Source organism: Orycteropus afer, unplaced genomic scaffold, assembly GCF_000298275.1.
Source record: "Orycteropus afer afer isolate SDZICR_OR568_19922 unplaced genomic scaffold, OryAfe1.0 scaffold00001, whole genome shotgun sequence".
NCBI lineage: Eukaryota > Metazoa > Chordata > Mammalia > Tubulidentata > Orycteropodidae > Orycteropus > Orycteropus afer.
In genome coordinates this window covers 16,039,673-16,054,051 of record NW_006921588.1, presented here as the reverse complement: position 1 = coordinate 16,054,051, position 14,379 = coordinate 16,039,673, and the positions used below count along the sequence as shown (strand labels likewise).

At 38.6% G+C, this 14,379-nt stretch overlaps 1 protein-coding gene across 1 annotated transcript in view; it reads right to left on the bottom strand.

Moving 5' to 3' along the window:
* CERKL (ceramide kinase like) overlaps positions 1 to 14,379 on the bottom strand; it is a 169,105-nt gene that overhangs the window by 44,456 nt on the left and 110,270 nt on the right. The window contains exons 3-4 of the mRNA XM_007935956.2: positions 13,548 to 13,679; positions 576 to 639 (exon numbers count right to left, since the gene is read on the bottom strand). Coding sequence (XP_007934147.1) covers positions 576 to 639; positions 13,548 to 13,679 — 196 coding nt within the window. The remainder of the gene's footprint in view (positions 1 to 575; positions 640 to 13,547; positions 13,680 to 14,379) is intronic.

The following is a 14,379-nucleotide window of genomic DNA, read 5'->3' as shown; positions in this document are numbered from 1 at the left end:
TCAGCTTCTACATGCTTGTGAGCCATTTACCTAAGATAAATCTCTCTCTCTCTCTCTCTCTTTCTCTCTCTATAAATATATATATACACTTTGCTGGTTTTTGTTTTTCTCTAGAGAACCCAATCCAACACAATTTGTTTTTATATAACATTTAGTTCCTGATCAGTCACAATCAAATTAGCTGTGGGTATCTATTAAAACCATCAAGAAATCTGCAGATCAGGATCATAGTAGAGTTATACCATAGGACCAAAATAATATCTTCCATCTACACTTTCCCAGATAGTCACTTGATTAAAGCCAATAATTAAGGATTTCAGAGGCAAATGTATGCATGTTAGGTAAGTATGAGGTGGTATACTGATTACCTATTATTTATAAATAGATCTCTTCTTTTGCTTTCTTTATTGTGCAAGATCCCAACAGCTGGATGACCATATCATATTATCATCATTACTATTATTTTTATTATTATTATATATTTATGAATGAAATAAAGCTCAATACGTAGCTAAAAATTAACAAAATACTTGATATAAGCTGTGATATATGGCTCTACACATAATATAACCTACCCATCAAATCCTTGGAGTTCACATTCTTTAAGTAGTGATAGAGCATGGCCTTCATATTCCGTTACTATTAAAAAAACACACATACAAAGTGAACGTTTTAAACAATAGTCTCCTTTTTTTAACTTGGTTTGGCAAAATAATAGGATAAACATAGGGTAAGTCATAAAACAACATTTATTCTTGAATATTTATATTTTAATCATGGGAAGAGAATGAAGTGTTAGCTGTTTGATGTGATTATAGCTTTATGTAAAAGAGGGTCATATATTTGTTCCCCCACACAGCAGTGAGATCATTAATCTTGGTGCTGGTCTCCTTTCTGTTCTCTAACTAAAACACATTTCCTTTAAATCAGAAGCCTAGGAGCAGCAGTATTTTGAAAATATGGAATATTAGCTGGCATCAAGCAGTCAATGTTAAATTGCTTTGGCAACCTTAAATGAATAAATTAGTTGAAAGGTTAGTGTAAGATTTACATACTAGAAAAATGTGTATGTGGACCTGCTAGACTAAAAAGAGGAGGAGTTAGATGTGAAAATATGAAATGAAGCCAACACCAGTGACAATAGACCCAAGCCCAAGGAGGACAGTGGCTCACAGACCACCAGAGCCCAGATCCTCGGAGGAAATGAATCTGTCACTCCGTATTGCTGTCTCCACAGTTGCTGATGCCCTATGCAGTATTGTAAATGCCAGTGAAGACAGGATAAACTGGCACACTGCAGATGGCACCAAGCATCACAACCACATTTAGCATTTTCTAGGGCATCTTTGCCAGAAGAGACAGCCCAGCTGTATCCACCCATCAAAGAATTCTGCTGACTGACATGACATTGCAGATGGATTTTTTGTGTAAGAATGTGCATCATTATATGCAAGATTACATTAATCTTTCATGCCTGTCTGTCCGTGGTGCCAGCATAGTTCAAGCTTTTCCTACAGTGTTTTTAGAAATTGTTAAAAATTATTAGTCTTGGTGTCTAAAAGAATCATTCTGTATCCAGCAGTGTTACATTGTAATTTTCCCACAGTTTATTCAAAAGCTGCTAATACTCACATGAATAAAAACTCCCAATGTCAAAGTCTAATCAGAAGCTATAATAAACCAACATATAAAATATTAATATTAATAAAGCTGGAAGGCTAAGTTACCATAAAAGATTGTGGGCTGATTATTCAATTACAACCACAACAAGTAATTGCAACTTTAAAATGAAAAATAAGAAAATATCTTTTACATACACACATCAAAACTAATTAAAGACATTATATATATATATTTAGGCTGAGACTCAGTTAATCAGGTCTTGATTTTATACCAAAGAAAGCTTTGGTGTGGCTTTTCAAATCCAGTGCAAAATTAACTTAAAAACTATATTATGGCTAAATGCTATGAGGAAAAATTTACAGTAATAGGCTGTTGTTTCCCTTGATCTTTTAGATAGAATCTGAATATACACTAATGCAAATTGTCCATGAGCAACAATTTTTTAAAACCACATTGTAAAAGCTAAATAAAATCATTTCTCACAGCCAATGGTCTGGTCACCATCATCTTTAGTGTGTATACTAAAACAACCTCTTTGCCAGTCTCCCTCCAACCTTTCCATATTATGGCTGGATGACTTTTCTCAAACACAAATTTAATCATATCACTTCCCTACATAAAACTCTTTAGTGACTCTCCATTGACCCCAGGGACCCAGTTCTAACTCCCTAACTCATATCTCAGTATCTGGCCTTTGTTGTTGTTGTTGTTATGTGCCGTCGAGTCGGCCCCGACTCATAGCGACCCCTCCTTGGGTTTCCGAGGCAGTATCACTACGGAAGTAGGATTGCCCAACCTTCACATTCACAATTATGTAAGTGGCAATGAGAAGAACATTTCACCCAAATTATCTCTACTTCTACCTAGATATGATGCATGAAAATTTGCTATTCAAATTTTTAATAAAATCCAGGTGAAATTTGAAGGAGCAAAGCTTCAGGCTACTAACATCTTTTTGGACTAATTGTTATCCAATTGCCTAATTTTTTGCTGGGTGAGAACAGGAATGACAAGAAGCATTTCAAAGGAAAGAAAAGCTTCAGGTAGAGTCATAAAAAGCCAAAGGGAAACAATACAAAGATTCTTCGTAAAACCCTCAAAAGTCAGAAGCATGTTCCCAGAAGGACAAAGAAGACAATGACAACAAACCATAAGTTTTTGACAATTCTACCCAGGACCACCCAGGCGATAGGAAGTCTCTCATTACTAAGAACTCCCCTAGGCCCTGAACTCTAGTCTGCTTTCAGACAAGCATCTTTGACCACGATGATAAAAGGTCTGAATGGCTTTGTTGCTGTAGGAATGACTAAAGAAGATGGATGTGCAGATAAAGAGCAGGAGAGGAACAAGGGAAGACAAATATCTGTTTTCAAATATCTTAATGACTTCTATTTATTAGTACTTTGATAATTATGTAGGTACCAAAACATGTGCCATTTTTATAATTTTCTCATGTATGTTTATCATGTTGTTCAACCATCACCATTAACTAATTGCTGAACTTTTCCATTCACCTTAACAGAAGCTCAGTGTCCCCTAAACATTATGTTTTTTATATCCAAAACAGAATACATTTGCTCTGAATTGCTCCAAAATATAACACTAACTCTGCTGCTGCTGTTATTGTTGTTGTTGTTGTTGTTGTTGTTAAGTGCCATAAACTCCGTGTACAACAAAATGAAACTCTTCCCATGCCCACACCATCCTCATAATCGTTGCTATGTTGGAACCCATTGTTCCAGCCACCATGTCAATCCATTTCATTGAGGGTCTTCCTCTATTTTGCTGACCCTCTACTTTATTAAGCATGATGTCCTTCTCCATGGACTTGTCCCTCCTAATAATATGTCCAAAGTGACTGAGGTGAAGTTAGGCCATCCTTACTTCTAAGGAGCATTCTGCCTGTACTTCTTCCAGGATAGGTGTGTTCATTTTTCCAGCAGTGCATGAAATACTCAATATTATTTGCTAACCCCATAATCTGAAGACATCAATTCTTCTTTCATCTTCTTTATTCATTGTCCAGCTTTCCCATGCGTATGAGCCAATTGAAAATATCATGGTTTGGATCAGGTGCACCTTAGTCCTCAAAGTGACATCTTTGATTTTTTAACACTTTAAATAGGTTTTTTACAGTAGATTTCCTCGATGCAATACATCTTTTGATTTTTTGATGTTGCTTCCAGGGATGTTGATTGTGGATCCAAGTAAAATGAAATCTTTGACACCTTCAATATTAGCTCTGTTTTTGTTGTTGTTATGTGCTGTCAAGTTGGACCTGACTCATAGTGACCCCTCCTTGGGTTTCCGAGGTGGTATCACTATGGAAGTAGATTGCCCAACCTTCCTACTGAGGAGTGGCTGGTGGCTTTGAACTGGCAGCCTTCTGGTTAACAGTCAAGTGCCTTAGGTTGTACAAGGAGGCAAATATTAGCTCACAGGACTCTGCAGATGTTGTGCAGTTTATGCCTAGCACAAAAGCACTTGGCCAGCCAATACTGCTCTGCCTGCTAGGTGACCCTGAGTTGACTCAGCACAGTAAAAGGGGTATGTTCTCCAAAGTTATCACAAAGAATGTGGGATCTCTAAACTGCACAATGTCACATTGACTCTGAACTCAAAATAATAATGTTGAACACTATTGTCTAGGAAGGATATACACTGCTTCTAGTGTAGGTGTCTGAGTCAAGGCTCAGTGGTCACCCACAATGAGTGCCACAAACTTGAGCTCCACTATGTGGGGATAAGTTAAACTAGATGGTCTCTAAAGGTTTTTGCAGTCTGATTTCTCTATTGCATTGGCTTTTTCACTTTGTTGTTGTTGTTGTTAGATGCCATCGAGTTAGCTCAACTCATAGTGGCCTTATGTACAACAGAACGAAACACTGCCCAGTCCTGTGCCAGGTCACTTTATTGTTCTATGAAAAAATCCTATGAATCTATGATCTCTCAAAATTCATCTCACACATTTAGTGGTGTAGTCCTTAAAGTCTGCTTTATTTTGGGACCATGATAATCAAATGGTATCATATGTCATTATGTGTTTGCTATTCCTGCTCCAAAAAAATAACTCAGTTCTTTTTAGGTTCTTTCAGAAATTCTTCTGATAGCATTATTGATGAAATACTGCATTGATGGCATTGGTAGTATTCTATTGTAGATAGAAGAGGAAGGATTCAACTGAAGCTCAAATATTTAAAAAGATGCTGATCTACATTAGGAAGCAGAGTTTCAGCATAGCCAAAATGAAAGGAGCAACTATATTTTTATTAATGTGGTGAGATCCACTTTAAAAAAAAAAAAAAAGTCATAATGTATATATCTAGCTATAATTTTTCAAGCCATATGTTGTACTTATTTAGCATCATTTCCTAGTGAACTCAACATCATATGTTGTTGTTGTTGTTGTTGTTATGTGCCAACATCATATAGTTGGAAGCAAAGAAGCATCAGCAGTTGGAAAATATGGCCTTGGTGAGAGAAATGACACAAGAGATCACATGGTAGAACTTTGTAAGACCAATGACTTATTCATTGCAAATACCTTTTTACGACAACACAAACAGCAACTGCACATGTGGATCTCACCAGATGGAATACACAAGAATCAAATCGACTATATCTGTGGAAACAGGTGATGGAGAAGCTCAATATCATCAGTTAAAACAAGGCCAGGAGCTGACTGTGGAACAGACCATTCTTTGCTCATCCGCAAGTTCAAGCTGAAGCTGAAGAAAATTTTTTTAAAAAATCCATTAGAGCCAAAATATGACCTTGATTATATCTCACCTGAATTTAAAGACCATCTGAAGAATAGATTTGACACATTAAACATCAATGACCTAAGACCAGATGAGTTGTGGGATGACATCAAGAACATCATTCACGAAGAAAACTAAAGATCAATTAAAAAATAAGAAAGGTAGAAAAGACTAAAATGGATCAGAAGAGACTCTGCAACTTGCTTTTAAGTGGAGAGTAGCTAAAGTGAATGGAAAATGATGAAATAAAAGAGCTGAGCAGAAGCTTTCAAAAGGCAGCTTGAGAAGACAAAATAATGTATTATAATGCAATACCTGGAGTTGACAATCAAGAAAGGAAGAACATCCTTGGCACTTCTCAAGCTGAAAGGACTGAATAATAAACTCAAGCCTCGAATTACAATATTGAAGGATTATATGAGCAAAATATTGAATGATGTAGGAAGCATCAAAAGAAGATGCAAGGAATACACAGAGTCACTCTACCAAAAAGAATTGGTTGATATTCAACATTTCAGGAGGTGCATATGATCAAGAACCAATGGTACTGAAGGAAGAGCTGCAAGCTGCACTGAAGGAATTGGTGAGAAACAAGGCTCCAGGAATTGACAGAATACACATTGAGATTTTTCAACAAATGGATGCATCCCCAAAGAGGCTCACTTCTTTATGGCAAGAAATTTGGAAGACAGCTATCTGGCCAAACAACTGGAAGAGATCCATATTTGTGCCCATTTTAAAGAAAGGTGACACAAGAGAATACGGAAATTATCAAACACTATCATTAATATGGGAGCTCTGGTAGCATAGTGCCTAAGGCACTTGACTGCTAACCAGAAGGCTGGCGGTTCAAACCCACCAGCCACTCCTCAGAAGGAAGGTTGGGCAATCCTACTTCCGTAGTGATACAGCCTTGGAAACCCAAGGAGGGGTCGCTATGAGTTGGGGCCGACTCGACGGCAAATTACAACAACAACAACAACAATCATTAATATGGGAGCTCTGGTGGTTCAATGCCTGAGACATTTAACTGCTAATCAGAAGGCTGGTGGTTCAAACCCACCAGCTACTCCTCAGAAGGAAGATTGGGCAATCTACTTCTGTGGAGATACTGCCTCAGAAACCCAAGGAGTGGTCAGTATGAGTTGGATCTGATTAGATGGCAATGAGCTTTTTTGCTTTTTTTTTTTTTTTAATCATTAATATCATACACAAGTGAAATTTTGCTGAAGATAATTCAATGGTGGTTGCAGCAGTACATTGACAGGGAACTTCCAGAAATTCAAACTAGTTTCAGAAGAGGATGTGGAATGAGGGGAGTCATTGTTGACGTCACATGGACCTTGAGGGAAAACAAAGAATATTAGAAAGATGTTTACCTGTGTATTGACTATGTAAAGGTATTCGACTGTGTCAATCATAACAAATTATGGATAACATTGCAAAGAACTGGAATTCCAGAACACTTAATTCTGCTCATAAGGAACCTGTACATAGATCAAAGAGGCTGTCATTCAAACAGAACAAGGGGATACTGCAGAACAAGGGGATACAGTTTTAAATTAGGAAGGGTGTACATCAGGGTTGTATCCTTTCACCATAGTTATTCAATCTGTATGTTGAGCAAAAAATTCAATAAGCTGAACTCTATGAAGAAGAACACAGCAGGATTTGAAGAAGACTCATTAACAATCTGCGATATGCAGATGACACAACATTGCTTACTGAAAGTGAAGAAGACTTGAAGCACTGACTGATGAAGATCAAAGACTACAGTCTTCAGTATGGATTACACTTCAACATAAAGAAAAAAAAAAAAAATCCTCACAAGCAGACCAATAAGCAACATCACCATAAATGGAGAAACGAGAAAAGACTGAAGTTGTCAAAGACTTCTTTTCACTTGGATCTGCAATTGACATTCATGGAAGCAGCAGTCAAGAAATCAGGTGTCACAATGCACTGGACAAATCTGCTGCAAAAGACCTCTTCAAAGTGTTGAAAAGCAAAGATGTCACCTTATAGAGGAAAGTGTGTCTAACCCAAGTGACAGTATTTTCAATCACCTCATATGAATGTGAAAGCCAGACAATGAACAAGGAAGACTGAAGAATTGATGCCTTTGAATTGTGGTGCTGGTGAAGAATACTGGAAGTACTATGGACTGCCAGAAGAATTAACAAATCTGTCCTGCAATTAGTGCAGCCAGAATGCTCCTCAGAAGTGAGAATGACCAGGCTTCATCTCACCTGCTTTGGTCATGTGGTCAGAAGGGGCCAGTCCCCGCAGATGGACATCATGTTTGGTAAAGTGGAGGGTCAGAGGAAAAGGGGAAGACGCTCAAAGAGAAAGACTGACACAGTGGCTACAACAATGGACTAAAGTATAGCAACAATTGTAAGGATGACACAGGACTGGACAGTGTTTCATTCTGTTGTACATAGGGTCTGTATGAGTCAGAGCCAACTGACTCTATGAGTCAGTGCCAATTTGATAGCACCTAACAGCAACAAGTGGGCAAGGTGAGATGCCCAGAATCCAGCATCTCTAACTGCCACCTCACAGGCCTTCCCTTCTGTGTGAGTACAAACACAAATGACTAGGGATCACTATTCGTGAGTGGTTTTATCTCTATTTAATGGCTCCTTCCCTGTTCTGTGATTGTCTCTATTACTGGAGTCCTTGCCAGCTTCTCTGCACTTTCCTTTCTTAGATATAGCCCATGTTCTGCTCACCTTGCTTCATTCCTGATTTGTTTACGCTGTGTTTCTGTCTTAATGGGATTCTGTGATGTTGGCTTCTCCTAACTCGCCATGTATGCTACCTGCTATGTCCTAAAACAGCCTCTCTGTTCAAGGCCTCTGCTCCATCTCTCTCCTCGATTGATATTTTCATTCTGTTCCTTTATTCTTTGATTTGATGCTCAGAATTCTATGATTATCATCTGTATCATCTGTACCTGTTTAACTTGGTTTATTAGGTTTTTGTTGTAGAGAGACTGGGAGGAGCATTTCTCCAGGATGCTATCTTGTCAGAAACTTTTTTTTAAAAAAAAAACAAGTATTTATGTAATAAAAACATTAAAATTGTTTTAAAAGGAAAGTTGTAATTTTATAATTTCGCCTGTAGGAGGAGTGTTGGGCAGCTGATAACTAGCCATTCTTCACAAATACAAAGTAAATCCTAAATGTGCTTTATGCAATGGTTTAATTTTATTTTATGTTAAGCTAAATATAGTATTCACTATTATTTATGAATTTAGAATAAAAGCATGAGCATATTTTGTTTTCTTTGCTATACAATTGCTTTATAAGGTAAAACACATTCTCATCATTTCTTCTGCCTTAGTTCAGTCCTCATGCACCAGTTTCATTTCCTTCACTGTCTCTCTCTTTCTAATTTTCATTCAGCTGGCAGATCCATCTTTACAAAACCAGATTGTAGCAATATGATAAAAAAAAAAAAAAAATGTAAACCAACTCTGGGTCAATGTGCGATGGATAAACTCCTAAGCATAGTAGAAAGTACTATCCATAATCTGAACACAGGTTTCCTTTAATGTACGTTGTTGGGCCAACCCAGAAGCTGTTTTGTCCTTTCTTTTCCCTCATAAAACCTATAGTCTGTTCAGGTATCTACAGCCTTCGGGAAAAGGTAGTGAGTCCCACCCTCAGCTTATTGGGAAGGGGCTTATTGGTTTAAGGAAATTATTGTTCCAGGCTGATCACAGGTACTACATTGGCACAGTAACATTATAATCCATGTTCAACATTAAAACATGTTAGTCTCTATGGTTGCACACCTCAAAGAATATAATCAATGTCACATGTAGAAATGGTGGTATTCATGTGTGCTTAGCTGTGTATATCCTCAAAAACAATAAAATAAACCTTAAAAAATAAAACCATGGACATAGGGGATGTCAAGCTCAATTGGCATAGCATATTACACAAAATATTGTTCTACATCCTACTTTGATGAGTAGAAACTGGGATCTTAAAAGCCTTCAAGCAGCCATCTAGATGCAACGATGGGTCTCTCCTCATCTAGAGCAAAGAAGAATAAAGAAAACCAAAGACACATGGAAATAATTAGTCCAAGGGACTGGTAGACCATGCAATCCTCAGCCTATATGACCATGAGACCAGAAGAACTAAATGGTGCCTGACTACCACTATCAACTACTTGGAGTGGGATCAGTGCAGCAGATCCTGGATAGACTGGGGAAATGATGTGGAACAAAACTAAAATCATTAAAAAAAAAAAAACAGGTTAGCTCATCTGATAGAGTCTGGTGAGACCCCTGAGACTATGGCCTCTAGCCACCCTGCAGGTCTGGAATTGAACTCACTCCTGTGGCTTCCAGCCAAACAAGAGACAGGCATAGGAGGTGGATATTTACATCAGGTAGATAAACTCCTTGGAGTAATCAATCATGGGAGAACAGAAGGGCAGTGTTTGCACAGGGAGACAGGTCAGGAGGTGGAAGTGCATGGGAGGGAAGGACACAGGTAAGAGGCAATTATGGGGAGGAAGTGGGAAGAGAGCTATTACATTGTGGGGAATTACAGTCAATGTTATGAGACAAAATGTATATGAATTGCTATATGGAAAATGAATTTGCTCTGTAGACTTTCACTCAAATCACAATACAATTTTTTAAGAAAATGTTGTTCTCTCTCATATATACATCTGTCTTCATTTGACTAATAATAAGGGAAGTATCCAATCCATTGGCAGCCATTTTATGATGATGAAAAGAAACAGAGGATGTCAGAAGCAAAGTTATGGAAAGAACTCCATGATATCATGGGTGCAACACATACACACCCACACACACATTCTGCCTGTGTGTGCCTAGCTTCCTTCCTCTGGGCAGGCACAGAAAACTTTTCTTACTTTGCCTTTTCTTTGTCTTAAAGATTTGCCCAATCTTCAATACCCAGTTCAAATGCCTTTTTTCTGAGCCAGCTGATCAAGATTAGTGTCACTTTCTTATATACTATAGTTGTTTTATGTGTACCTCTATTGTAATATTTGGGAGCTCTGGTAGCGTAGTGCCTCAGGCACTTGACTGCTAACCAGAAGGCTGGCGGTTCAAACCCACCAGTCACTCCTCAGAAGGAAGGTTGGGCAATCTACTTCCCTAGTGATACTGCCTTGGAAACCCAAGGAGGGGTCGGTATGAGTTGGGTCCGACTCAACAGCACATAACAACAACAACAACTATTGTAATATTTAGTTTTAAATATCTATGTGAATCCCTAGACAATTAAAAAACACTCAAGAACAGGAAATTCTTAATCCTCTTTCTTCCTGCATAGTATTTAGCACAGAGTAAGCATTCCGCAAAGGTTTCTTAAAAGAACTGAATAATATACAGTAATATCATCATTAAACTGTTCAGTAGTATTTACATATTAAATTAATGAAACAAAATAATGAACATGATTGAGCTTGCCAATTAGTATATTTAACTTTCAATTGTTTACAACAATTACTGTGCTGTTGTTAGTTGCTATTGAGTTGATTTCAACTCGTGGTGAACCCATGTGTGCATAGTAGAACTGCTCCATGGGGTCTTCAAGGCTATGACTTTGAAGTCCAAGGTGCCTCTGGTGGGTTCGAGCCGACAACCTTTCAGCTAATAGTTGAGCACTTAGCTGTTTGTATCACCCAGGAACTCCTCTCAACTGCTATAGCAGATGCATAGAAAAACTCCAAGTCTCATCCTAACATGAATTTCCAACGTTTCTTTTGGCTAATCTTTGAAAATCTGCAGTAGAAAAGAATGTTGTATCAGAATTTTCCCTTTCCTTGCAAATCATGTCTCTAAGTCAAAAGTGACAAATGTGGAAGGGTAACTTTGTTATTACAATTTCATTTAAACTCAAAAATTCTTGAAGTTTTCATGATAGTTTCTTTGGAATTCATATAGCAGTTATTTTGGGAGGTAGACATTCTTCCCACAAAAATTGCCTTTTTATAGAATTTTCCATCTACTCCAAGTCAGGATGAAGGAAGGTTGGTGGTTCAAACCCACCAGCTGCTCTGTGGAAGCAAGACTGGGCAATCTACTTCTCTAAAGACTTACCACCTTGGAAACCCAATGGGGGTCACTATGAGTTGGAATCAACTTGATATCGGTGGGTTTGGTTTTTACTCTTTGGTCCAAGTCAGGAGGTGTGGGCTTTAATGATTTTATTTACATTTTGAGATCCATCATCTTTAGTCACAGCTGAGCAAAGCCAGGTCACTCTGAATCCCTATCCTAGGAATTTAGAATTAGTACTGAGAGATTTCAGTGGGACTTTGGGCGTGTCTCCTGAGTAGGCTCGGGCGTTAATTGGTAGAGAAGACCAGCATATAATGGAGTAGCAGGTTGGCCAGCCCATGGATCAAGAAAGCCAAGTGTCTTTTGGGGCAGAAAGATTTCTGACGGAGTGGGTTGCCCTCAGGAATTAATCGGCAGAAGCAGAGACCAAGGACACGGAAGCAGAGCTGCCTCAGCCATAAGGGTAGGACCATGGCCTTTGGGGGTGGAATGATCACAGCCCCCTAGATTTCAAAGAGCCAGGCCTTCACCAACTTTGTTTTGGGGTGTGGGGTTGCTCGTTCGCGTGAGTCAGTGGGATGGAGCCATAGCCGCTGCCCAAGAGTGAGGGGGCGGGGCTGTCATGCCCAAGAGGGAGAGGAGCCAGGCCAAGAGGATGAGCTCGCCATTCAGGAACTAGGGGACTAGAGCCACCCAGTGGAGGAACTGTCCAGATACCACCCATTGACGATCTGTACAAGTGCCAAGTTGACAAGGGGTGGAATTGTGATGGTTATGTTTGTGTGTCAACTTGGCTGGGCCTAGTTGAGAGCTGTGCAGCTGGTGGTAGTATTCCCCATGATGAGACTGGCAATCAACTCCATGGTGGAATCTACTATGAGCAGCTGGGTAACTGCCTTTGGGTATGTGGTCTGCTTCCTGTATATAAGGAGACGCTTTTAGAATGGTCTCTAGCCTATGGCATGCTTGTACCCTGCATGGAGCCTTGTCATTGCTCAGCAGCCTGCCATGCTCTGCCGACCTTGGGACTTACAATGGGCTTAAGTTAATGGCCTGCCGTGTGGTTTGGTAACATCGGGACTGTGCCTTTTTACTTGTCAACCTTGGGACTTCTGAGCCTCAGCAGCCAGCAGCTGTCTAAGTGAAGAAACTCCTCTAGCTCCAGTGGGCCGGGAGCAGGAGGCCAAGCTGGACCCCAAGGTTGAGGGGCTTTCACCCAGCCCCTGGAGCCTGGCACTTGAACTTGGACTTAAAGCCTCCAAATTGTAAGAATAAACCCCTGTTTGTTAAGGTCATCCCAGTTGTGGTATATTCTTGTTAGAGCAGTACTAGGTAACCAGAATAGCTTATTATGCAATACTTTTCACAGTTACAATTTTCTGTATATTTATACTGTGTGTTAGTGAATTCATACAGAAATAAAGCCAGAAAAGGGGAAAGTGAGTATCACTTACCCTCCAATTGTTAGAAAAAAAATAAGTCTTAAGGAAACTTTGCTCACCAAATTGAAAAATTTAAAAAGTACTGTATTAATCTTATTTATATTAACTTTCGCTTTAGCAAGTTTCAAATTTCTTTGGCACAAATCTAAACATTTTTCTTATTTTAGATGATGAATCTAAGCTTCTGGTTCTTTTAAACTTATCTAAAACCAGCAGCTAAGTGCTTGGTTTTGACCTAACCAGCAGGGGTCAGAGTCCGAGCAAAAACAACCTAATGAAAAATTCCAGGGAAAGCCATCAAACATGTAAGTGAGCAAAATCAAATGCCCGCCAACCTGCAGAAATGTGTGGATCACAAATAGCTAAATGAAGATATCAGAAAGTATACAGCTCCCTTTAAGATGATTCCCAGTAATTTCTCAAATCTAAAAAGAAAACATTCTAAGTAGAAAACACTGATATGCTAATGAAAATAACATAATAAAAAAGAAGACAAAATAATTAAATTGTAATTCTACAGTTGCCTGCTGTAGGTTATGAAGCATGTAAAAAGCTTTAGATATTACAAGTAATTTCCTAAAATTGGATTAGGAGCAATGTTCAATTATCTTGCTTCCTTAACAATGTTTTTTAAAATGGTAAACTTACATTTTGAAAATGACTTACTTGTTATGTCGGTTTTTATTCCTGCAATCTTCAACAGAGGTTCCACCTTCTCGTAATAGATGTAGGTAGCTTCTCTTTTATGACTTTGGGGGTTAAGGAGTATTTTTAATGACTTTGGTCTGTTTGAAAAACCTAAGAGAAAACATAAAGACAGAATCATAAGTTTATAAACACTTTTTTTTTCCCTTAAAAACCACACAGTTACGTCAAGTTAGAATGTTATATGCCTATTTAAATAATATTTGCTATTTTTATTTGAATGAGTATTCCTGAATATGACATTATTTTTAAACATTTATGTTTTCCTAACAGTGAAACAGTCATCTTCCTCTTAAAATAAATCACAGGTTGTAACAAAGCATTTACAAAGGAAGTTGTGAAAGAAAGCAGTTATGTGCATATTAGGCAATATTTATGTCTATTTACCAAATTACCCCTAATAAGTCAAATGTTCCTTTAGCAGTTGCATCAGGACAAAAAGCAATGGACTGTACAGATAAAAAGGTCCATTTCCTCTCCTCAAAGAAGTACACTTATTATTGGAGGTAGGTACCTCAATGACCCCAGGGCTCTGAGTTTTGACCTACTGGGGTTGAGTAGAGTTGGGGGGAAGATGGGTCAGTGACAGAACCCAGAGCAATGCATGCTGGTAGCTGAAAAGAAGGATTAGGTCACAGTTCAAGCCTGAAAGGGGGCCAGGGGAAAAAGAATGGTTCTCCTGGGAGTTGGGAAAGGACCGACTCTCAGCAGGGATTCAATGACAGCACTGCCTCAGTCAGGTCTGAGATCTGATACTACAATTTTCTGGGTTTGCAAGATGCTTATCACTTAG